This window comes from Artemia franciscana, chromosome 7 (assembly GCF_032884065.1).
Source record: "Artemia franciscana chromosome 7, ASM3288406v1, whole genome shotgun sequence".
Lineage (NCBI taxonomy): Eukaryota > Metazoa > Arthropoda > Branchiopoda > Anostraca > Artemiidae > Artemia > Artemia franciscana.
Window position 1 is genome coordinate 18,119,713 of NC_088869.1, and position 25,524 is coordinate 18,145,236.

Below are 25,524 nucleotides of genomic sequence, written 5' to 3' on the forward strand. Positions count from 1 at the left end.
CTCTTAAGCTTAATTTGCCAAATTGAAGAAAATATGCTTTATCTAAGAAGTATTTAAATTCTAGCCGGGTGGTATAGAAAAAGAGTGTGTTTTGGGGAGAGGGGTATAACACACCTCTCCGCACAAAAAGGGTATTCTAAAAAAAAAAATTCTATGACTTATGCGGCGAAGCTGTGCTGCTCCTAATGTGCCATAAATATTGAACATGGCGGTTTTCTAAAAATCAAAAGAAATTTTTTCGGGTAATCTGCCAGAGCCCATTAGAGATATTGTCTGTGGAGAACTACGGAAAATTCTGATACGATAAAGAAAATATCCCCCAAAAAATCTAGTCATCCATTCCCTCTCTCTCACTATCAGGAAGGGGCTGGGCACCTTTGATCACAATGTCTAATCCCACCCTGTTCAGAATTGCCTAATCTGGCCCTTATAACTAGGGACGAAAAGTAAAAAGACTTTCGATTAAGAATTATGAATTAGCCCTTCCGTTTCGCCACTTCTTAATGTTAATCTTCAATACTTTTCCTTGAGAAACTTGAATTGGAATAACGCATACTATTTATTACAAAGAAAAACGTACTTCATTAAATAGATTACCAAGAAAATATTACAAAGAATTATTACAAGAAAATATTACACTGAAATATCAAGTCTGCTTTCTGTGTAAATATTTGTTCTTTTATGTATAATATTTCAGTGTAATTATGAATGAAGTAACCCTAAATTAGAAAAACATACAAAAAAACACATACTTCAACAGTTTCCCATGGCTATCACATATATTCAAAAAGAAGAGAAAAACTAAAATATCATATGGGCCTGAAGAAAGTAAAAGAATAGACTCAGTTTCCATGGTAAAAAAAACAAAATAAAAGCTTAAAGTAACACAATTAAATAGCAACTAGCATGAAATCCAACAACAAAAGGGCGTCTTGATTGGAAATTTATTATTATCACCACCAGACAATACAATTTTTGGCTTCAATATGACTTAAAGGCTTCAGAGAAGAAAAAAACTAGACTCAGTTATGAGTTGCTAGCAGCAACAAAGAAAAATCCAGATCAGAGCACACTAATAAAATTATTACACTAATTAAAAAGCCGGGAGTTAAAACAATGTTTAGTTGAATAAAGAATGGGTTTTGAAATATCCACGTTCTGATTAAATTTTAAAAAATGAATAAAAAACAGAATAAAAAACAGATTCAAGTTACTAATGCTAGGGAATCACACTTCCACCTCCCTAAATAACCAAAACAACGAAACAAAAGAGTTGTAAGTTGTTTATGCTGGGGACTCCCCCCCCCTCCCACTTAGAAGATCAAAAATATATAAGAGGTGCAAATATGAACAATATTATGAGACAATTTTTCACTTTCCTAACATAACTTTTTTTCGAACTTTTCTTCCCCCTCCCATGAAGAAATCGTCAGGTGTCGCCAAAGCCTTTTTAGCATTTCAAAAAAAAAATGGGTCACATATGGCTTAACATATTTCTTAAAAAAAAACTATCCTCAATGAATATCCTGCAGCGACAACGAAACATTCAGGGTAACATGTATTAAAAGAACTGTAAAACTATTTAAGATGTGGGTGGGGGGGGGGGGGGTACAAAGTTTGAGAACGATTTACTGAACAAAATTATATACAAAATATGCAAATTCTATCATATATTTCAGAAATGGTCAGACTATTTTGAGGCCATAAAGGCGCACGAGAACACAAACAGTAGCTCAGTGCTCACCAAAAGGTCAAAAGGTCACGGCTATATATAGGATTCCAGGACAAAAAATCCAGGGATTCCATATCTCTATAAGACTTGTGAAACCCTTGAGAAATTCTAAACTATTTTTCACCAAAAAACCGTCACAAAAGGAAATAGATAATTAGAACATCAAACTTCTAGCTATAAGCATTTTGAAATATAAAACAAAATTTCAAATTTGCAACAGCTTTTTTTTGTCAAAAAATAATATAGGCGTTCGACACCAGAGGAACTGGACAGAATAAGAATAATACAAATTAAAAAAAAAATGGACAAACCTTTGCCTTTCCTTCTCTTTTTGATCCGCCACATAAGCATCAATGAAGGGTCGAAAAAGTGAACACCTGGCATTTAGAAGCTCTACAAAACTATTCATTGCTACTTCTGACGTCATGTCCCCCAGGATTTGCCATGCTGCCCTAAACAGTAAAAGCTTCATATAACATAGGAAATAATTTTTATGTATTTATTTTCTTTATTTCCCTCAGAAAATGAAGAGTAGGCTACAATATAAAAATAAAGAAAAGACAAATGATAACACTTACAATCAAAAATATCAAATATTGATCAAACACTTAAAAAGAGAAAAAAAAGATACAAAAACGCTTGCTAAATAATTTAGCCTGTAAACCATCAAGAGCCAGAACTGTTAATAAAAAACGGAACTAGATTGTGGCCTAAAAGGATAATTTTCGCCTTGTCTTCAAATGTTTTATATTTTTTCTTTATACAGACTACAGGATCCTTCACTTTAAGCTTTAAAACAATATCAGTGTTACTAAAAGAAAGGGAGAAACCCAGTAAAAATTTGCAAAATTTAAAATAAGAAACTTTAATGGGCGAAATATTAGAAGGTCTGAAGTTGCGGAAGAGGAGGGATGGGAAACGCGAGGCAGAGCAACAGCGCTATGCATACGACCAAGGACGTTCCGACGGTAAAGACCCCGAAAACGAATTAAAAGACCAAATGCCTTGCGTAGTTTCATTTGAACATGCTGAACCAGGACTGGTTAAAAATCTCTTTTTGAAGCAGCATAAGGTAATCCCAAATAAGTGACTATAATACATCTAGTAGGAACTTTTTCATTTGCATCAGCAAATTTTTTGGCAAGCCGTTTTTACCAGCTGATTTTTCTTAATCTCTGATATGGCAGGCTCAAATTTTCAGAGAGGGGTTCAACAGTGATGCAACCAGGGTTTCATGTTAACATTAGTGGGTAGGATTTGTGTCAGCCAGCGAAACGCTATTGGTAAAAATCAAAGTACACTAAAGCCTTAGTAGGTGGAATAGCTAAACCTTCTATGAGGAATTACCTTTTTATTGGGACCATCTCATATCGGACAGCCATTCAGTTCATGTAGATCATAAATTTAGTCAATACGCTAATGGCATATAATTATTTTTATAGTTTTAAGATAGATGGGTTATATCTGCATTAGATGCAACAAGATATTTGGGCTCCTTTATGATAAGCTTGTTTAATTTTTCATTTTCCCTTGATCAGGTGAGAGAATTCAGCAACAAAGTAATTGACTCAGATTTCCTCGCATGTATCACTAGCATTGTCATGCCCTTTCCATGGGCCTGGTCTGATGCTTCCAGAACATATTATGGACCTCAATGGTTTTTAATTGTTTTTTTATTTAAAGATTATCATGGTGTTTTTATAACTCTTTTTCAAAGTGCCTTTTTTGTACATCGATAAATCACAGTGGACTTCAGTTTCTAGCTGGTTGCCCTCACGCCAAACCCCTGGCCATAACTTGGCAGCGACTCAGAACTTATGCCCCCAAGCAAAACTTTCAGCTGCTCTCACTGAATGGCAAACAAAGTAGTAATACACATTAAGTTGCTAGCATATTTCACTTTCTGTTAGACCACAATCCCGTTGTTTTTACTCAGAATTCTTTGCATGTATGTTTAAACTGTTCCCAGATCACTTTTTCCCACCCCCCTGCTGATTCGGGCTTGGTCTAAGGAGTACTCCGTGCTTGAGTGATTGGTATTACACATGAAAAGAGTACAACATCAGATTCAACAGAAACCAACTCTGTCCGGTTTATAAGTCATGATTTAATCGGTTTACAAAACAGTTTCTACAGTGCTCACATAAGAATAGCACTTATCCTGCTCGGCAACTTTAAATCACCTGATAAAGCGTTCAACAATGACGCAGTATAACGAAAAGCATGATTTCCTAGGTTGCAGCTAAGGTAGCCAAAAATAACAAAAGGACAACAATTGGACAACAAAAGGACAATTTGTGGGTTTGTGTTCGACCTAAGGTCTTACCACGTCCTTTCAATTTGATTGTTCTGTGTTGTTTTTACTACTCACCTGGGCAGAGAGCAGCTCTTGATTTAATATGCTCCAATATGTCAAATTTCTACAGACCCGTCACCATTCTTCCTCCTCTCGGAGGTAGTTACCACTTTAGCCTACTCCTATCTCCACTAGCTACAGTTAAGCATTCCTTTACTATTACTGAAACCGTCTTTAGACCTCTAATTGACTCAGGACTGTACAATTTTTGCTCTTGGATCACTAGTGAAAATTGGTCCCCTGTGTACCAAACAAATGATGTCGACTTCAAGGCTTTGTCCCTCCAAAATTTATTGAGGAGTAACTATGAAGCCCATTTTCCGGTGAAAAAAATTAAATATGCTCTACCGATAAACCTTACATTACTGCGACTTTTAAAAAACTAATAAGGAAAAAAAATCAATTTGTTCAAGCAAGGACATATCACACAGGCTAATAATCTAAGAAAGTTCCTGAAGAGAAAATTGAGAAAGGCAGCTTCTGAGTATTACAATAGTAAAGTTAAGGATCTGTATTCTAACAAGCCCAAACAATGGTACAGAAAAATTAAAGAGATCTGCGGAAAAAACCTTGTTGAAGTTAATTTTCATCTCCCTGAGCCCCCTTAAAAGAAGGCCAACGATTTGAACCTGCGTCTTGCGTCCATAGTACAAAGTCTTCCCCCTTTCACTGGCTCGGGTCAAACTATTCCTCCCTCCACCTCTTTACCCCAAATTTCTCCCTCTGATGTTATAAATGAAAACCAAAAGATCAAGAAATCAAGTACTTGCAAATTAGACATCCCAATTGACTTGATAAAAGCCTTTTCAGACACAATTGCTGGACCTTTATCTGATATTTTTAACCAAATTACAAAATCTGGTAAATTCCCAAGTTGCTGGAAACTAGGTTTTATAACACCCATCCCAAAGAAATCTTCCAGTCTGACTATAACCAACATGCGTCCTATTACACTTACTCCAGTTTTTTCTAAGCTTTACGAAGGGTTCCTTTGTGACTGGCTTAAAATTAAACCATGGATTGACATTCGACAGTTTGGTAATTTAAGAAAAACCTCCACCACCCATTACCTTGTACACTTGATTCATACCATCCTAAGTGAACTAGAGAAACCAAATGTTTGGCTAAACCTGGTTTTAGTCGACTTCCAAAAAGTGTTTGACTTAGTTGACCACAATATCCTAGTTCGTTTACTACAGGATAACTTTGAAATTGATCCACTATTAGTAAATATTGTTATATCGTTCCTTTCAAACAGATCACAAGTTGTAAAATACAAAAATACTTACTTACTTACCCCTCCCTAGGTACTGTGGAATACCTCAAGGAACCTTATTGGGACCACTCTTATTTCTTGCCATGATTAACGAAATTGGCAAGGAATTCCCCCAAAGATGGAAATATGTGGATGACCTATCGATCCTTGAAGTATGTCATAGGAATATTAAAAGTGACCCCGTTGAAATCCTAACCCAATGTCCGGATGAATCTAAGAATTTAAATATAACAGTAAATCCCACTAAATCACAGATAAATGACGATCAACTTCTTAAATCTACTCCTGTTTTTTTGCGACCCGATTCCACCCGAAATGCTAGTGAAACATGTTAAGTTCCTTGGTGTCACAGTTTCTAATGATCTTAAGTGGGACACACATGTTTTCAACATTGTCAAACAAGCAAATGTTTCACCATCCATGTTTAAGCTGCTAAACAAATTTAATTGTCCTAAGAATACATTCCCTCCGTGTTTACTTATCCTTTATCAGTCCGTTACTGGAATATGCATGTCCGGTCTGGCATTCGCAACTTTCAAGTGAACTTAGTGACAAAATCGAGTCAGTCCAAAAGCGTTCGCTCAGGATCATTTACAAAGAAGGCAAAATTCCATACTCCTTCCTCCTTAAAGCTGCACACATTACCACCTTAAAAGAAAGGAGGGAAAAATTTGCCTGATTTTGCTAAATCAGGCATTTCCAATCCCCGTACTGAGGACTTACTCCCTGATTTTCACAATCCCATTAGACTCCGACTCCCCTGGTCAGCCTCCTTAGCAATCCCAACTTACTCTCCGATCCATGCTGTTGCAGAGATGTTTCGTAAAGGTTTTATCCCCCTTATTCTGGAACACCTTAATAATAATTCGGGATTATGTACTTGCCAAATTCCCCTATTCCTCTATTGCCGTTTTTATTTTTGATTTATTGTAATGTTTTTGTAATGTAAATGTCAAGTTACTGATTTGCCCTTTATCTTTGATGATTTTGCCTTAATTTCTTTTTAATTTTAAGTGTTTGACTTAATGTACTGATTTGAAATTTTTTTTTTCTTAACTTTTACTGACATATAAAGCGAATTCGGCTCTAAAGAGCTTGCGATAGTCTTTTGAAAATAAATATTATCTTATCTTATCTTATCTCTACATGCTCCCCTTTTGAATTTGTAATAATTAATGACCAGAACTTTCCTAGTGAGTTTTAATCCATTTTATCTACCCGTAATTAAGTACTCTAAACCAAATAGTACTATGAATGCCAGCAAGATTCAATACAGAGGCGACCTTAATAGTGCGCGTGGCCTTGTACAGCCACCACTGCGCTGGGTCCGACGTCATGGTCATAACATAGCGGGAACAATAATAATGTAGCCTCCAGCGGGAGTGGTAACAATGTGATTCCTAGGATTCAGCAGAACGATGTGGCCTCGACAAGACGGGAGATAATAACCGCGCAGCGACGAAGGGTGCTGCATGTGTTGCATTGCTTATAAGTTATTCTTTGCAATGACAGTAGAGTTTGCACCGCGGTATTTTGCGTTATAAAAAAAGAATGTATTACGCATATAAAAACGCTTCCACGCTGCAGTAAAAAAAGGTAAAATATAACGTAAACTCAATTAGCTTAATTCAGTATTAAGAAGGCAAATGCAGAAACGTTCTATAATGTCAACTTACAATGTGAAACTCCAACGTGAAAGCGTTGTTTCGCGTGCAGTAGGCCTATAATTATTATTTTAGTTTATAATGGGAAATATACGACGTCACAAACTTTGTACTCTCTAAGATAAGTCTGTTTCGTTGTGAATGCTCATTCATTAGCACTTCGACAGACTTCAACATGCACGCCTTGTATTGCGTACGTCGGCCTACAGCCAGGTAACCAATGCCAAAAAGTCTAACAAAGGAGTTGTTTGACAGTTGTACAACCCCTGGCCCCACTTCACATAAAGGGGGACCCCAAATTTGGAAACCCAAGCCATACATTCCACTACTTTTTCTATGAGTCCCCTCGCGAAGTTACAAAATCACTCACATGACTGTCATTCGTAGCATATTTGGCCCTGTCAGAGTGTGGCCCAGGTAAACGTAGGGTCCTGTGCGGTCGCACTACTTGCCACCCCAAAGGACGGCACTGATTCAATAGTAATATGAGATTTCTCTGCCACACTTTTTTGTCTCCCCTCTCCCTCAATAAAAAGACCTTTCCCATACTCATGGCATAACTTTCAACCCACAATGGATTAGCAGAGTATTCCCTGGTCTTATTGGATTTATTATTTAATGGATGATAACTACAATACTGCAGTTTGATGTTAAATTGACCAAATAATGGATTGTTGTATTTTCAGCTATTTTAATAGCACTAAAAATGAAGTAACACTGAGATAAAACTTCAAATAGCTGTAGATCACAAATTCTTTACTCAACTGACTTTAAAAAGTAAATAAATAAGAAAATGTAACGCATAGGAATAAAATTAGCCCTCATATCTAGTAAACAAGTAGCAATAGAAAACAAATTTAACTAATAAATGAAGACTGAACAAAAAGAAGCCCAAAGGTAGAAAAAAAAACACAGGTAGCCTACTTTAAAGAGAAAAAACAACAAGAAAGAACCGCTCAAAAAATTAAGCAAGATTTTGTTGTAGCCTATTACCAAAAAAAGAAAAAAACCATATTATTCAACCAGTTGAGGATTTACAATGTTAAAAAAATGAAATAAAGAAAGCAAAGTCTTAATTTCAGCCCAAATTTAAAAACCAACAATCCTGTGTCTGGGGAAAATACTCTTTGGCTGATTTTAAGGCTGAAGCAATGTCATCTAGGTTAAAAAGAGGTCAGTGAAAAAATACTATTGTTAGTTTAGTGGGAAGCTAAGTGAAGAGTCTTAAGCAAGGGAAGTCTTGTGCGAAAAATATATCTAAGCATCAGGGGATAGCCCCCTCTCTCCTCAAAATAATTACCTAAAAAATTACAGTTTTTCTGTGCTTTGACCCATCAGCAGATCCGTCCTGATCCCCCCCCCAATTAAATATTGAACCTATGCTTAAATATACACAAGAATTCCAGCTTTGCTTAAATATCCACAACAAATGTAAAGAAATTCAAAGGATGTCTTTGTGACCAGTGGTAGGTAAAGGTTCAGCAACCTTCCGGGAACCAACCATTTAAAGAGGTTACGTTACCAATATTTTTATGCTTAAGCTCTTAAATCAAAAAAGGAGAAAGACTAGAAAATGTATAAATCCTTACTGACGATCACGACCAACAACGTCAAGTACTCCAGCAACACCATGCTTCTCAGGTATATATTTACCATTAACTGCTTGCTGAGCATATGCAGAAAGTTGGCACTTTTCTTGATATGTCAATTGAATGGCTTTCCCTTCTTTTTCTGTAATTCGAATAAACAATACCATTAGATACAAACTAAGGAAATGATTTTACAAAAGATGTAAAACCTTTATTAACAAAAATAGAAAACTAGAGTGAGCCTCATCTCTCGAGAGCCAAAGTAATGTCTTCTGACAAAAAATTACAGACAGTAATTGAACTGAGCCTCGAAATAATATAATTTAAGGGCTAACACTTGCAATAGTAAAAGGTGAAATACACACCCAAATACAGGGGAAAATGAAATTATATTCCAAAGCCCCCCATTGAAATAAAAGATGTCTTAAATGCACCTCTTTCGTGTGTTAACCTTCCCCCTCTCTCAAAAAATATGATCAAACCCATCTCTACTTAGAGTGACACCTGAGTGTGCTTAGGTTGAAACACAGACCCATTCCTAAGAGAGTGAGCGAAAGGTGTTTTCCCGTGAGAGGAGGTTGGTTTTAATCAGAAAAACTTGACCCATTACTTTTCAATGTTTTTATGGGCAGGTTAGTCCTTTGACAGGGAGGGGCTCCAGGTATTTTTGAAGTGTCCTATCTTCATTATTTACAATGATAACTGTAACCTGACAATAACAGATGATATTATTACAGATAACGCAACAGTATTGAATTAAGAGCAATGTGTTTACCAAATGCAGATTTTTTTTTCCCGACTGTAGGATGTAAGATGAGTTGTCACTGAAAGTTGATCGTAAATTATATCAACTGCAAATTATACGTTCTTGTGCCTTTTTTAGAGTCGAAACTCATTGGAGGGCACCCAGCAAGTCATTAAAGGAGATCTGTACTATCAAGCATCCCTTGTGGGGCCAATTGGCATTAGATCAAAATTTCGAGACAGACATATCCATTTCATTCAGTATAGTCAAAGGCATGAGAAAATGGACCCAAAAGTGACATGATCCTTGCAACGTTGGGACAAGGGCCCTAAATTTTAGTACAAAGTGGAAAAATGAACATTTTAGTTTTTGCAGAAAATTGGAAGCATTGTATTTAGTTGAAATCAGGGCTGTGCAAAGAGTTTGGTCAACAAACTTAGGGATCTTGGAGCCTAGTTGTCTTAAATTATCAGACAACTGTCCTAAATCAAAACAGAGTCGGCAAACATTTCACACTGGATGTTTGATTTCAACCAAAAGTGGGTAAGCAAGGTTTTTGAAGTTGCTAATTAGAGATATAAGATCAAGATTCCAATTTTAGCTGTATACTTGACTGCAGCCACCTAGACAAGGGTCCAGAATTATCTAAATAGCCTATATAAAAACAAAGGCTTCAAAACCAGTTTTAGAAGAATAGAGGACATGATACAAGTTTTAGAAGAATAGAGGGCATGATGCATATACCTTGTCTAGAATCTGGATTATGTACATGGCCCTATAGTCTGAGCCTCCTCACAAATTTTTAAGTACTTAGTGAGCATATTGAAAGGCCCTTAGGATAGAGCTTGCTAACCCTCCTCCTATAATTTTTTACCCATAGATACATTGCACCTCATTACTAACAGCAACTCACCGGTCAACACAGCTACGCACACTCCTCCTCCATCCAATCTATTCAAAGCCTCCCTCTTTACACCCTCCAAAGAAGTTCCCATGTCCTTTAAATCTTTTTATGATATCCTTCCACCCCAACCACAGACGATCAACTTTCTATTTAGCCCTAGATGGTTGGTCAAAAAGGACAATCTTTGGCAATCTGTCATCCTTCATCCACAGAATGTGCCCAAGCCATCTCAGCTGTTCTCATAACCAGCTGTTTGAAATAAAGTCAATCGCCTGGGTTCCCAGAGCAATCTGTGGGTAATTTCTCTGGAAAGCATCAAGAAAATCTTCATCGCTTTCAGAGCACCCATGCTTCAGAGCCATATTTGACCACTGTCATCATTGTAGCTTCCAATATTCTAATCTTGGTTTGCAGACTCATCCTCCTATTCTCCCAAACTTTTTTTTAACAGTGAAAAAACTCCCTGAGGCTTAGCTATTCTATTTTAACATCTTCACTACTCACATTGTCTTTACTAATAATATTACCAAGGTAAGTGCTGTCAACCTGAGCAATCCCTTCATTACCCAATGTCACCTTTTCATCTTCAGTTATTCCTAGCCTTAGTGACTTAGTCTTCTAAACATTTATTTTTATGCCTATTTTAGCACCTTGAACTCGCAAAACATCTAAAAGTTTATTCATTTTACTCACACCTTCATCTAGGATGCTTAAATCATCAGCATAATTTAAGTCCATGAGAGTTTTCCACCCCATTTGATTCCGTGGTCTTCCATGGCCTTTCCTGTGCTTCTTAAGACAAAATTCATCAAAATGATCCATATAAAGTGGGATATAACACAACCCTGCTTAACTCATGATCCAATACAAAACCAGGTGCTAACCTCATTTCTTACCTTAACCGCAGCAGTGTTGTTCTTGTACATAGTGCTAATCACTTTAATCTATTAACCTAAGAGTGAAAATTTGGATGACACATCCACTACCTGTTCTAAAACTAAACTGTTCTTCTCTTCAAACTTTATCTACAGCATCTCTCAGTATAAAATTATTAAGTAATTTGCTACCTACAGAGACCAGACTAGTGCTTTGATAATTACCACATTCATTGTTGGCAGATGTCACTTGTGCCATCTGGCAAGCAAAACATTTTACCACAGTTTAGCCTTATATTTGTGCACAAAAGTTGATTCTTCATGACGAAAATAACATTGACTTATGCAACTTTTTCTCTCTGTTTTTGAGTACAAGAGTCACTCCTGTTGTAGCCGTTGCTGTACCAAAAACTGACTTAATAAAGTTGCGTTTCCTTTTCACCGTTCTAGCACTGTCTATCTGGACTACGCTTAGTACATTGCACTTACTGCAAGAAGTCACAGATGGTGCATCGTCCACCAGTGGAAACAAATCGACACAAAGGAGAATTCGATGCCGAGCAGGGAAAAATGAAAGGAGAAGGCGTACAGGGTGCACTATTTTGGTACTAGTGAAAAACTATGTCCCGGGTCCCACACTTCCCATTTTGTTAGAAAGCATAAAATTAAAACAAACTTTAATAATTGCTAAAGTCCTAAGCAGTAAATATGCTTTGAGGTGAAAGACTGAAAAATGACATTATATCAGTTCAATTAGTAAAATGGGCAAAGATACAAAAATTGTGAATAGGTGTGAATCTAACATTCTAAAAATAAGTGATGAACAATAAAAGAAAGTGCCAATATTAAATGTTTAAATTAAGTAAGTGTACCAGTGTGATTTTTATTATATAATTTTAATATATTCATATGTTTTAATGTTAGAATACCTGGGATCAATTGAAAATTAAATACAATAGATAAAAATTCACATAAAAACAAACAATTGGAATCAGGTATTCATGTGTAAACCCAGTTGATGTCAAGTGATGCATCAATGTAATTTAAATGTAAGGTGTAGGGTCAATACAAGATGTAGGAACATATAAATCAAATTTTTTTTAGATAATCATTTTGAGGTGAAGGAATTAAAATAAAAATATTTAATTGACAATAAAGAATTTTTAAAAATGTAAAATTTAAGGAAAAAGATTAATCTGATTGACGAGTGCATCAATCTACAGCAGGAAAGAGGATATGTGACATACAAACCAGCAACCCCCCCCCCCCCCTACAAAACTCAGAACCAAATTGTTTCAAAATAAGAATCTTTTAAACGTCTAAAGGTTTTAAAGTTAAAATTCATCATTCCATAGGATTCGTGATTTTTAGCACAAGTTTTACAGCAAGCAAAAAATGATACTTTTTAAACTATCAAATTAAATCCAAAAAATGTAACTTTTGAATAAGCCAATTAGAATCCAATCTTTTACTGCTGGTTTGGTCAACAAAATAGAGGTGAAAATCCTCATTATAAAATAACTCTTTTGAGAGGAGGCTAGACCATATGTTGGGTTTTGAAAAGAACAGTTGTATTGCAACATTTTTTAGGTATCCACCCAGTTCTCAATTTAGAAATCTGGATTGATTTTGGATATAAGGTAGTCCTGGAAGCTATCTTATAGGGGGTATTCAGTACAGTTCTGGCATTGATGTATAACACACAGCTAGCAATTATTGAAATCATATTATCTGAAGTTGTATGTGAGTACAAAAATAAAATTATTGTCAAATAATCGTCTTTTGTCTATGAACCAAGGTATCAGGTACAGTTCCTCTTGTCTACTGGATTGTTCCCAAGTGAATCTGCACAACTCAGGAGACCTGAACATCACAGTGATGATTCCATCTCCAAGGTTATAGGGAATCATTTATAGAGCCCTCTTAATCTATATCCCTTAGCTACTCTGCTCTCATGTTTAGATTTGAACACCTCATGTCAATATTAAGCTATCAAGACCAATAAAAGTTCCAGTTACCTTGTAGTAATAAAACCCCAACAATCCTTCATAGAATAACCTCCCTGTAACTTCATCACTCGAATAAACCCCCCCCCCCTCCATAACATAAAAGGTAAAAGGGGTCATAAAGAAGCAAGGCCATCAAACTAAATAGATATTCAAAACATAAAAACATTTGAATATCTAAAAAATAGATATTCCAAACTATCGTTGTATTTACACTCTGAATGTTTTGTACCTTTCTTGTGATTTGAGCTGCAAATTTATAGCAGCAGACTTTATTGAAAAATATCTAGCAAATAAATCCTGTAATGAAAAATATAGGGAAAATCCAGCTTAAAACATTGTGCATGTCCAACCATATCATTTACTCACTGTCAAAAGAGAACGTAAGGGCAGCAAGAACTGCAGGTAGAAATGATGAGGCAATTTAGAAAGAGATTGAACTGTATAGAAAGTGCCAATTTCTTGTTGAACAAGTTCCTAAAGCCTTTCCTGAAAATAAGCAGAGATATGAAGATGATGAGCCATGCAGGTTCATTTTGGACTTGCAAAAAATACTATTGTTTCCCATAAGGTACAGCATATACAAGGTATTTTTTCTATCAAAACTTGTGTTGTTAGTGAGATGTTTATCCTTGTTAAGACCACTGAACAAAATCAGAGCCTTTGCATTACTTAGAACCAATCTTGACAAGGACAAACACATCTTGTATAGGTAGTGCCTACCACAAAGTCATAAAAACAAACAGGGATATCTTGCACTTCATTTTTTTTACTGGCAATTCCTGTGCCCAAAACAAGATTTAGACAATTATTAGTAAATTTGTACTGATAGTCAACAATGAAGAAGGACCCATAACAATCTAGAGACAGGCCATACACACATATGAATCAATTGATGTCAAATACATGAATCAATCGAGTCTGAAATTTGAAAAAGGAATGTTCTAGACTTCAATGACCTCTGTGACACCATAAAATAAATTAAGAAATCAACAAGGCTGTGAAAACAGGCATGAAAAACTTAACACAATGGAAAAGCTTGAAATATTCTGATATAGTTGTGAGGAGTTTTGGCATTGCAGAATATTGACTTGCCGTGCTTGAAGCTCTGCTTATTAACGTGCATGCCCGTGCTTGTAATTATTTGCTTGCTTATATATGTTCTTGTTGTAGGTGCTTGCTTGGGTTTCCATTAAACCATTAAACTAAACCGAAGATATTGCATGGTGTCAGAAGTAAAACAGTAAACATGGACAGCACACCACATCCGTCCTTGGACTGGTCATCGACGAACCTAAAATCGGCCTGGAAAAGGTTCAGACAACACTGTGAATTAATGTTCTTCGGACCACTGGAAGGCAAATCCCAGGCTGTCCAGTGTTCGTATCTATTGATATGGGTTGGTGATAAAGGAAGAGACATTTTCAGCACATGGACTCTAACAGATGCCAAGACAAACAGGGTTCAAACGTACCTTAATAAATTCGGAGCCCATGTTGAACCCATATCAAACCCCATAGTGACAAGATCTACTTTCCACAAGCGAGACAAAGGTAACGAAAACATTGAACAATATGTGACCGACCTCAAGTTAATTGCTAATGACTGTGACTTTGGTACCAGCAGAGATTACCTGATAAGAGATCGTCTTGTCTTTGGAGTTAAGAGTGACAGGATTAGAGAGAAATTGCTAAGTGAAGGAGGGACATTAACCCTTGCCAGAGCAATAGAGAATTGCCGTGCCATCGAATCAGTACAGGAAACCCAAGCGCAAATGACAGCTGCTAATACGACTTCAGTGCCCATGATGAAACAAGAGATAGATGCCCTGAAGAAACAGTACAACAACAAGGAATGCTATTTCTGTGGTGCACCTTATACCAAGAATCATAACTGCCCAGCCAGGGGCAAAACATGTTCAAAATGCAACAAACTGAATCACTTTGCCAAAGTATGTAAAAGCAAAGGTGTGAATGAAATAAGCCAACAAGAAGCAGGAACAAGTGCAAGTGAGTTCATGATTGATACTGTCAACAGCATGCTAGTGAAACATACAGATGGGCCAGATGCTGTAATAAGAATTGTTGACCAGAAACTAGACTTAGTCTTCAAAATAGACACAGGAGCTGAAGCAAATGTTCTTCCGGTCAGCGACTATAATAGCATGGTACCTAAACCTCGTTTGCAACCAACAAAAGACATTCTAACAAGCTACTCCGGAGAAAGATTACAGGTTTTGGGGTTTGTAGAGCTATGCATCTGCTACAAGGAAGGTGAGAAACAGGTTCACCAGTTTCATGTGGTCAACACTGACCGCAAGCCAATCCTTAGCAGAAAGACAAGTCAGAATATGAAATTGATCAAATCCATTCTGAATGTACAGAACGAACCTGCAACCTCAATGAAACCCGAAACGGCCAGAATACTGGAGGAATATGGAGATGTTTTTGAAGGTGTAGGAAAACTCCCAGGGAAGTGTAAAATCCACTTGAAAGAAGGAGCTGTACCAACAGTACAACCACCAAAAAGAGTTCCATTCGCCCTACAAGAAAAACTCAAAGAAGAACTTGATCGCCTTGAAGTCATGGGCATCATTGAGAAGACAACTACACCAACTGAATGGGTAAACTCAATCGTAGTCGTCCAAAAACCAAATGGATCTCTTAGGATTTGTTTAGATCCTGTCGACCTAAACAAATGGGTGCAGCGTCCTTACCACCCAATACCATCGTTTGATGATGTAGCAGCAAAATGTTCAGGATCTAATACATTTTTTAAATTGGACGCAAGACAAGGATACAGGTCCTAGATGAGGAGTCATCCCTCCTAACCACCTTTAGCACTACATTTGGTAGATATCGCTGGAAGCAATACCCATTTGGAGTCAAATCAGCACAGGACGAGTTCCAACGGAAGATGGAGGAAGTCTTTGAAGGACTCGACATTGGACTCATAATAGATGACATTGCTGGAACAGCAGCAAATACAGAAGATCATGATGCTAAGTTGAGGCTGGTATTACAGCGAGCCAGAGAAAAAGGAGTAAGGTTCAACCGAGATAAATGTATTTTTGATGCTCTAAGCATTCCATACTTTGGGCACTTGCTGACCACTGAAGGGATCAAAGCAGATCCAGAGAAGACAAAGGCAATTGCGAACATGCCAGCACCAGAATCACACGAACAGCTACAGGTGCTCCTAGGCATGTACAATTATTTAGCAAGATACATCCCAAACCTCTCCACTCTAAACCACCCTCTCCGTGAACTGTCTAAATCCAAAACTTACGACTGGACAATCCAGCATGAGAATGCGAGGAAGCAAATCCAAGCATCAATCTGCAAAAACCTCTCATACTTTGACCATAAGAGCAGAAACGTAGAAGTCATAGTGGACGCCTCTCAACATGGGCTAGGGGCCCAACTAGTCGTCGACAACAAAACAGTTGCCTTTGGATCCTGGTCCCTCAGCGGAGCAGAAAAACGGTATTCGCAAATTGAGAAAGAAATGCTAGCCGTAACATACGCTTGCAAACACTTCCGCCAATACATATACGGTAGAACAACCACTGTAGCCACCGACCACAAGCCTCTTGAGTCAATACTTAAGAAGCCCATATCCAAGGCTCCACCACGACTTCAAAGAATGATGATAGCAGTTCAGAACTATGACATACAAGTCATATATCGCCCAGGCTCCGAGATTCCGGTTGCAGATGCCCTTTCTAGACTACACTTGCCCGAAACAGATCCAGACACACAGCATGACTCCGAATTTGCAGTACTCAGCTTTTTCAGATCTGTCCCAATTCGCGACAACAAAATCCAACAAATCATAGAGCAAACAAGGATTGACCAGAACCTACAAGTGCTGGTCAAGACCATCGCTGAGGGATGGCCCGATCATTGCCATGAATGCAACACTGCAATACTCAAGTTTTGGAATCACAGAGATGAACTAAAATACATGGATGGCGTGATTCTGAAGGGCAACAGAATCATAATCCCAGAAACACTGCAGAATAACATTTTAAACCAACTACATGCTTCCCATCTAGGAATGGTCAAAACCAAAGAACGAGCCAGGATGGTAATGTTCTGGCCAAACATTACAAAAGATATTGAGAACATGATTGGCAGCAGCAGTACTTGTTGTACTATGGCACAAAACCAAGCCAAAGAGAGTATGATGACATCTCGAATCCCCACACATCCATATGAACATGTTGCAACAGATATTTTCGAATTCATGGGAGTTCAGTATTTAGTCACTGCTGACTATTACAGCAGGTTCATAGAAGTTGATAAGCTAACAACTAGCACGTCTCAGCAAGTGATCACCAAACTGAAAGCCCACTTCGCCAGACACGGAATCCCAAAAACACTGACGTCAGACAACAGGACTCAGTTTTCGTCGAAGGAATTCAGAGATTTTATTGACAAATGGAGCATTGACCACAAAACGTCAAGCCCAAACTACCCACAGTCAAATGGATTTAGCGAAAAAACGGTACAGACGGCAAAAAGGATCATGTCCAAAGCCGTAGAACACCAGTCCGATCCGTACTTAGCCATGCTGGAGTACCGTAACACACCAGTCGATGGGCTAGCCTCACCAGCACAGTTGCTGATGAGCCGACAACTCAGATCTGTTTTACCCGTTCTTCCCAGACACTTAAATTCCAAGGTCATCCCACCCTCATCTTTCCAACAAGCCAGAGAAAGACAACAGAAATTACAAACGGAGTCGTATAATAGACACTCAAGGGACCTAAAACCACTGCTCAAGGATCAGACTGTGTGGGTGAAGCTCAACCACAATGCTAGGTGGCAGAAAGCACTGATACTGGAAAAATACGAATATGCGCCACGATCCTACATTCTTCAAACAGAGAATGGAAAGGTCTACAGACGGAACAGGCGACAGATCAGAGAGAGAAACCAAAGTATGTCCACTGAGCTGCAATTTGAAGCAACGTCCCCGGAACCCAGTATACCTGGAGATTAATCCCACGTATCTCCTCGAGCCCAAATAGGAATTGAACATCCACATAGCATCCTCTCAAGTCCCACAAATTTCCCAACGCCACCTTGTGCTACAACTACACCCGCCGAAAGATTTGCTACACCACTAGCAGATACTGCCACTGCAGAGTCTCCTTCACAATCCCCTTCACACCTAACCCAATGACCAAGACAGCCGCTACGTGGCACCACGCGTTCTGGGCGAATTACGAAGCCACCCACCAGGCTCAACCTTTGATGTTATCAACAAAAGAAGGAGGATGCAGAATATTGACTTGCCGTGCTTGAAGCTCTGCTTATTAACGTGCATGCCCGTGCTTGTAATTATTTGCTTGCTTATATTATTGCTTGCTTATATATGCTCTTGTTGTAGGTGCTTGCTTGGGTTTCCATTAAACCATTAAACTAAACCGAAGATATTGCAGGCATCACTATTGATCTATGTGGTCTTTTTAAGAAGAAAAAACAGAACTGTTCTATAAATTAGTCCTGAGGGTGAAGAAGTCTTTGTTTTGTACTGAAAAAAAGGTAATTAAAACCAAGCAGTCAAAGTATCATTTACCAGATCTGTGTCTTTTACAGAGGAGAACTGCTGTAAATTTTGGCAAGCTATGACTTCACCAGCAGCTTTTTTTTTATTTGCTAAAGCATAGTTATGTTCTCAGCTATTACTATAAAATTGCTTTATATTATTTCATATGTATTGTTTTTTTCTATAACTAAATGGTGATGTTCTGTCTCTTGTCCCAGACAATTCTACATATTATCCAATCTTGATATTGTTTAGATTCCATTCAGTCCATCATTCAGATCAAGCTTTAATTCCCTGACTGTTTGTCATTCTAACTGGAATGTTTTACCTGAGTTGGTTAGAAACTGTCACTTGTTTGGTGCCTTCAAAAGGACTGTAAAACCACTTTGATCTCTTGATAATCTATATGTTTATTTATATTCATATATATGTGCATTTTTTTAATGCCCATGTGTGGTTGATATCTCAGTTCTAAGTTGGAATTGTGTGCTGTTTATTGGACAAGCCACTTTGTGCTGGCTTGGTTTTCAGCAAACAGATAGTTGATTGACATTTTTCCTTTTTAGTATTTTTTTTTCTCCCTGTATTCCCAGCCAAAGTATTTGATGTTGTTTTTTCCTTTGTAGGTTAATAAACCTTATCTTTTATGTTTCCTATTATTTTGGAACTTATACATCTTTGAATAAAAAGAGTTGACTTATTTAACAAGCTTTGAGAATGATTTGATCTTGGGCATACATTATTGATATGGGATTTCTGGCCATAAAGCAATTTAATGTTTTATAGACTTTTGCCTTTGGGACTTCATTTGGATTCAGGTCCTGAATCAAAGGTGTAAGTGTGTAAATGTCAGATTTACACTTTTAATTTTAGAAAGCACCTCTTTACATGAACAACAGTCCAATGATTAAAGTATATATCAACTATTATGGGATTTCTGGCCATAAAGTGATTTAATGTGTGTTTATTGCGTGTGTTTAGTGTGTTAATACTCCGTCTTGCCTTGAATCAGAACAGTATATTGCTAATATCATTCCTGATATTATCAAAGACTCTTGCAACCAACATGTGGTGATTCTTGGAGACTTCAATTTTCCCAATTATAATTGGGTTGATGGTTCTGGTTTTTCAGCCAAAGAACAGGAATCTCCATTTCCTACTTGTCTGTCTGAACATTTGCTGTTCCAAACTGTTGACCAGTCTACATGGTATAGAGATGGTCAAGCATCCAACATACAGGACCTAGTTATTCTTAATAATCCAGATTTGTGGACTAAAAATGAATTTATTGCCCCTATTGGTAATAGTGATCATGCTGCTATCCTCACAGAATTGCGCTTGTCTACTACTCAACCTCTTCCTGAACAACACAAAGTTATTGATTACAGGCGTATCTCTGAGAGACTTGCTGACTTTGATAGGGATACCATATTCACTTCAGATATCAAAGAATCATGGCAGAAATTCAAAGCTGTATTGCTAGTTTTTGAAAAAACTCACACTAGAACATTTTGGAGGAGACAGGCAAAAACACTACCCTTCATGACTTGTCTAACTAGCAAACTATTGAATAGGAAGAATCGAACCTGGAAACACTTTAAAAAAAAGAAATCAGATGCAAACTATCAGAAATATCAAAAGGCATGGAATGAGGCCACCAATTCCATCAAACAACTGAAGAAGAGACATGAAGAAAGGTTAGCTGAAAATATAAAAAATAATCCCAAGCTGTTTTGGCAGTATGCTTCTGTTAAATGTTGAAATAGGCACTCTGTCCCTGATTTGACTCATCATGGCCAGACAGTTTCAGACCCAGCTATTAAAGCCAAGATCCTAAATAACCAATTTGCATCAGCTTTTACATCAGAAACTGCTAGTAAGCTCCCAGCTCCCCCCTCATATATTGTTACTCAACCAATGCCACCTCTTGAGCTGACTGGGGAGTCTGTTATGAAACAGCTAGCTTTGTTGGATGTAAATAAATCTGCAGGGCCAGATGGCCTCCACCCCTGTCTCTTGCATGAGTGCAGAACAGAAATAGTACACCCACTCTCAAAACTCATTAGACTATCTCTTGATAGCTCAAAACTTCCTGCTGAGTGGAAAGTGGCATATATTACCCCCATTCACAAAAAGGGAAGGAAAGATTCTGTGGGAAATTACCAGCCTATTAATATTACCTCTGTTGTTGTTAAGCTTCTTGAACGTATTGTCAACAAAGCAGGTATTGAGCATCTTGATTGGAATCATCTTCTTAACAGCTCTCAAAAGGGTTTCCAATACAACAGATCAGCTGACACTAATCTGCTTGAGTCATATGACTATATTACAAAACTACTGGAGTTGGGAATCCCTGCTGACATGATCCTCCTTGATTTTTCAAAAGCATTCAACAAAGTTTGTCATAGGAGACTTGAGCTTAAGCTAGAATCTGTTGGTTTGGAGGAAAAAATTCTTAAATGGATACTGGATTTTTTGAGGAATTGTGTTCAGCATGTAAGACTGTTTGATGCAGATGGCAATCCTATTCTATCCTCCTCTCAGAATGTTATAAGTGGGGTTCCACAGGGTGATGTTCTTGGCCCCACCATGTTCAATATTTTCATAAATGATGTTCCTCTAGCACTTAAAAGCAGGATGACATTATATACTGATGATTCCAAGGTAATTGGTCCAGCTAGCACTCTTGACGATACTTCCCAACTTCAAAATGACCTTGATCTCCTTAGCATGTGGGCGAAAATCTTGGCTACTTGCTTTCAATGTCTCAAAATGTCATGTTTTACACTTTGGGCACAAGAATATCAATACAACTTACTCTCTTTATGATAAGCTCCTTTCTCCAGTGTTGGAAGAACGTGACCTAGGAGTAATTGTTGACAATGATCTTAAATTTAGCACTCATGCAAAGAAGGCAGCAGCATCAGCTAGCTCATCACTAGGGCACATAAAAAGAACAATTTCCTCCCATTCTCCTAAAATTCTGAGCCTTTTCTATAAAGGACTTGTTCAGCCAAGGCTTGAGACAGGCATGGTCCTTGCATCCCCCTTTTTCAAAAAAGATGCCAAAATTCTTGAAGATGTCCAGAGAAGAGCTACTAAGATGGTGAGTGGACTGCATGAGCTCCCTTACCCTACAAGGCTATGCAAGCTGAAACTCCCAACTCTGGTTTACAGAAGAAGATGGGGTGATGCCATTCTGGATCATAAACTTATTAATTCAAAGGCAGTTCCTGGTCTTCTTCCTCTGGCGTCTCAGGATTCTTGTACAAGGGGACATAACTTGAAGTTATCCAGGCATTTCTCCTCAAAGTAGCAATGTGCCCATTTTCTTACCAATTGTGTTGCCAACCTCTGGAACAAATTACTGTCAGATACCATTGCTGCCCAAACCACAGACAGCATTAAGAACCATCTTGACAACAAATGGTCAAAAAAAGAATGGAAGTATAACTGGGAAGCACTCAAATCAGCAACATCAAACCACTAGTCAAGTGTATGTATTCAACTATGTGTCATGTGTTATCAACTCTGGAGTTTCTGCAAGGAAAAATCCTTATATTGCTCCAAGCTGCAATTTAAGGTAATGTTTTATAAACTTTTGCCTATGGGACTTCATTTGAATTCAGGTCTTGAATCAAAGGTATAAGCATGTAAATGTCAGATTTATACTTTTAATTTTAGAAAGCACCTCTTTACATGAGCAACATTCCAATGATTAAAGTATGTATCAAGTGTCTGAGGCTTTTGTGCAGTAATAACAGGAGGTTTTACTTTAAAATATGACATTTCTATACTTTTACAGCTATTTAATTAACTAAAAATAGCCAATATCCAGTTCTAGGGCAAACTGTATTGGTAGCTCATGAAAGTACTTAGGCAGTTCTCTTTATTATAAGGTACTTTTCTGATCCTCTGCATGCTGTGTGTAGTGCCAAAAAAAAATCATGCATAGCACCAAAAAAAAAGGACTAAACTAGAATTTGACCTGATGGTAAAATTCTAGTTAATTGACTTCTTGCTATCTTGGAAAGGGTTTAGGTTAGGAAAATGAAACTTTCAGGGATGGATCTACAGGCTAAAGTATGTCCTGGAAAGGTATTTTGAAGTATCCACCTCTACTCCTTCTCCCTCTAGAGGGCCCTGAAATTTGCCTACATGACAAGTTATACCTATTGATATTTTGACAATACAAAATTTTACCTTAATTTTCAGTTATTAGTTGCTTTTTCTTGGCCTTTACTTCTGAAAATGCAATTCCTGTTATTTGAGTAGAATTTTGAGCCATATCAATGGTTTTTTTAATTTTAGGAAATATTAGCATATCTTTCAAACCTTATAAAATGGAATTGAGCAAAGTTATGAAGCTGAAAACAATTTTGTTGTACTTCAATTAAGCAGAGGATCTATTTTGTAAGGTTTCATTTTTGTAACCCACATATTTTTAAAGGTCATCAAAGGTCAGGGCCCTTTAGAGGGAGAAGGATTGGAGGTAGTTGCTTCAAAATAGGCCTACCTTCCCAGGACATACTTTAATCTGTAGATTCATTGCTGAAAGTTTCATTATCCTAACCTAAACCCTTTCTGAGATAGGCCTAGCAAGAAGTTGATTAACTAGAATCTTACCGTAAAATGTTATTTTGAAAACAAATTTGTAGAAATTTTCAAAAAGAGCCAGAAACACCTTGAAAATAGGCCTAGGCAAGCTTACTCAGCTGATATGAAACCACTGTCATTCTGCTTGAACCCTATCTAGAGACGGAAGTACAATCTGGTTGACATATGAAAAACAAACCTCTATAAAATTTTGTTGCTAATTTGTACAGTGCTACAAGCTGTATTCCCCAATTTTCTTGGATGAGGTCTTCCATTTTTCCGAGCTACTATTGGTTTTGAATTTTTCTATATGGATAATATATTGCATGGTTGCGTTTAAGTTCCCGAAGCAGGTCTTTTAAGGCGATTTTATTAAGAAATTAAGAAACCGTCACTGATTTGTTTTTTACTTTCTACGTCTTATTTAGAAATAATGTTAAATTTAGTTAACAAAAAAGAAAAAAGGCGAAATTTTTTTGCTTTATTAAGCAATGATTTCTTCCCTGTTAAACCAAGTTAAGGAATTATAAGGGTTTACTACTGTACCAAGCTTCTACAAAAGAAGAGCTAGCAGTCTACCCAATCTCGTAAACATAAGGCTTATTTGCCTTAAGTAGTAAGGCCTTTAAGCAATAGTAAAGTTGTAGTAAGGCTTATTTATAATCTTTCGTTCTCAGTTTCTTTGAATGGCCAAAAACCTATTGCAATCAGTGCATTCTCATAGCGAGATAATTGCTAAAGATTTTTCGGAAAACACATTTAAATGCGGATAATCCGCATACGAATAAATGCAGTTTAAACAAGCTATAGCATTTTATAATAATATTATCTCCTATCACAGATACTATTGGCCATCTTTTTTCAGTAGAAAGAGAAGAAGTGTACAGCCTCTGCACCATTTTGGTTAATTTTCTTTGGCCTAAAAGTTGTTGAGACCCACAAAGGAACATTTTATCATGCGCATAGGCCTTTTGAAACCTAGTTCTGTAGAATTTCACCCTTCCTGCCATTAATTTCTTTTGTAGATGATCTAAGACCCTAGTGTTAGGACAAAAGGCAAATGTGTGACACGAAAAAAGTGAAATTTCTGTACATGGATGTAGGTGTGTGCACAAGTAGTAATTCTTTATTTAATGCGAATTACTGATAATGAATATCTCTGGTAATGAGAATTTAATGAAATTGAGACTTACAAATATTGCATCTGAATGGCCTAAGTATATATATATAGCACAAATTTTCAACTACCATTACATATCAGCTAAAATAAATGTATTTTAAAAAGTTGACATAGCATTATCCCCTTTACAGCAGAGGCATCAAGTGTAACTTGACCGGAAAAAATAAATGTAAAGAAACATTTATGACCTCTTCAATACAAGCAACTAATTTTGCTTAATAAAATGGAGTGGACGCCTTTATCGGGTTCAAGCGTAGCATATGACTTGATATAAACTCTCTTTCATTGTCTCATCAAGATAGAACACTATGTGGGAGCAGAAAATCCTTGAAACGAATGGGAATGCGTCATGGGAGATACTCATAGATCACTCATGGGAGCAGAAATTTGAAACGAATGGGGATGCGCCTGTGCCCTGATTGCATACATACTAGACATTTGCTCTTTTTGACTTCATAGATTTAATTATCAATCCTTTTTAAGTTAAAAATACAATAACAAAATATCAAGGGTAGTTAATGCCTATCCTTCAAAAAAAGAAAATAAAGAGGACTATGTAACTCTTATTGCAAGTTTAAGACAACATGATTCTCATTGATATTTCAATAACATGAAAATAATACCAAATGACTTTCAATATTTACTATAACTCTTAGTTCATAAAATATAAAAAAAAACTATGGAGAAAAGGTATTGGTACCGAGGAAAAACTTCCTTTCACATTTATATACTTGGGCACTGGAGATAACAAACGCTCGCTATCCTTTCATTATTTCATTTGTAAGTCTACCATAATTAAAATAATAGCTAAGACCATTAAAGCTACATGAGAAACCTTGAAATCCACATGAGAAACCATCCTTGAAATTCCAAAGGTGAAATTACTGTGTCTATTGCAGTTGCCGATGCAATATATGAGTTTATGATTGTGTGTATCAATGCAAAAGGAAGCATCAGCGATTCTGAAATGTTTTCATCAAGATTTTACGGTAATAAACATTTTAGAAAGCACAATAGTATTGTCCCCGCAAAAAGTCATTAGAAG

The 25,524-nt window shown here is 37.1% G+C and overlaps 1 protein-coding gene across 1 annotated transcript in view; it reads right to left on the bottom strand.

Annotated features, from left to right (window-relative positions):
- The window catches only part of LOC136028927 (Golgi resident protein GCP60-like), a 45,984-nt gene extending 22,376 nt beyond the window's left edge, over positions 1-23,608 (bottom strand). The window contains exons 1-3 of the mRNA XM_065706904.1: positions 23,499-23,608; positions 8,618-8,759; positions 2,044-2,184 (exon numbers count right to left, since the gene is read on the bottom strand). Of these exons, the coding sequence (XP_065562976.1) occupies positions 2,044-2,184; positions 8,618-8,759; positions 23,499-23,574 (359 nt within the window). The 5' untranslated portion in view covers positions 23,575-23,608. The remainder of the gene's footprint in view (positions 1-2,043; positions 2,185-8,617; positions 8,760-23,498) is intronic.
- Between the last annotated feature and the right edge of the window lie 1,916 nt (positions 23,609-25,524).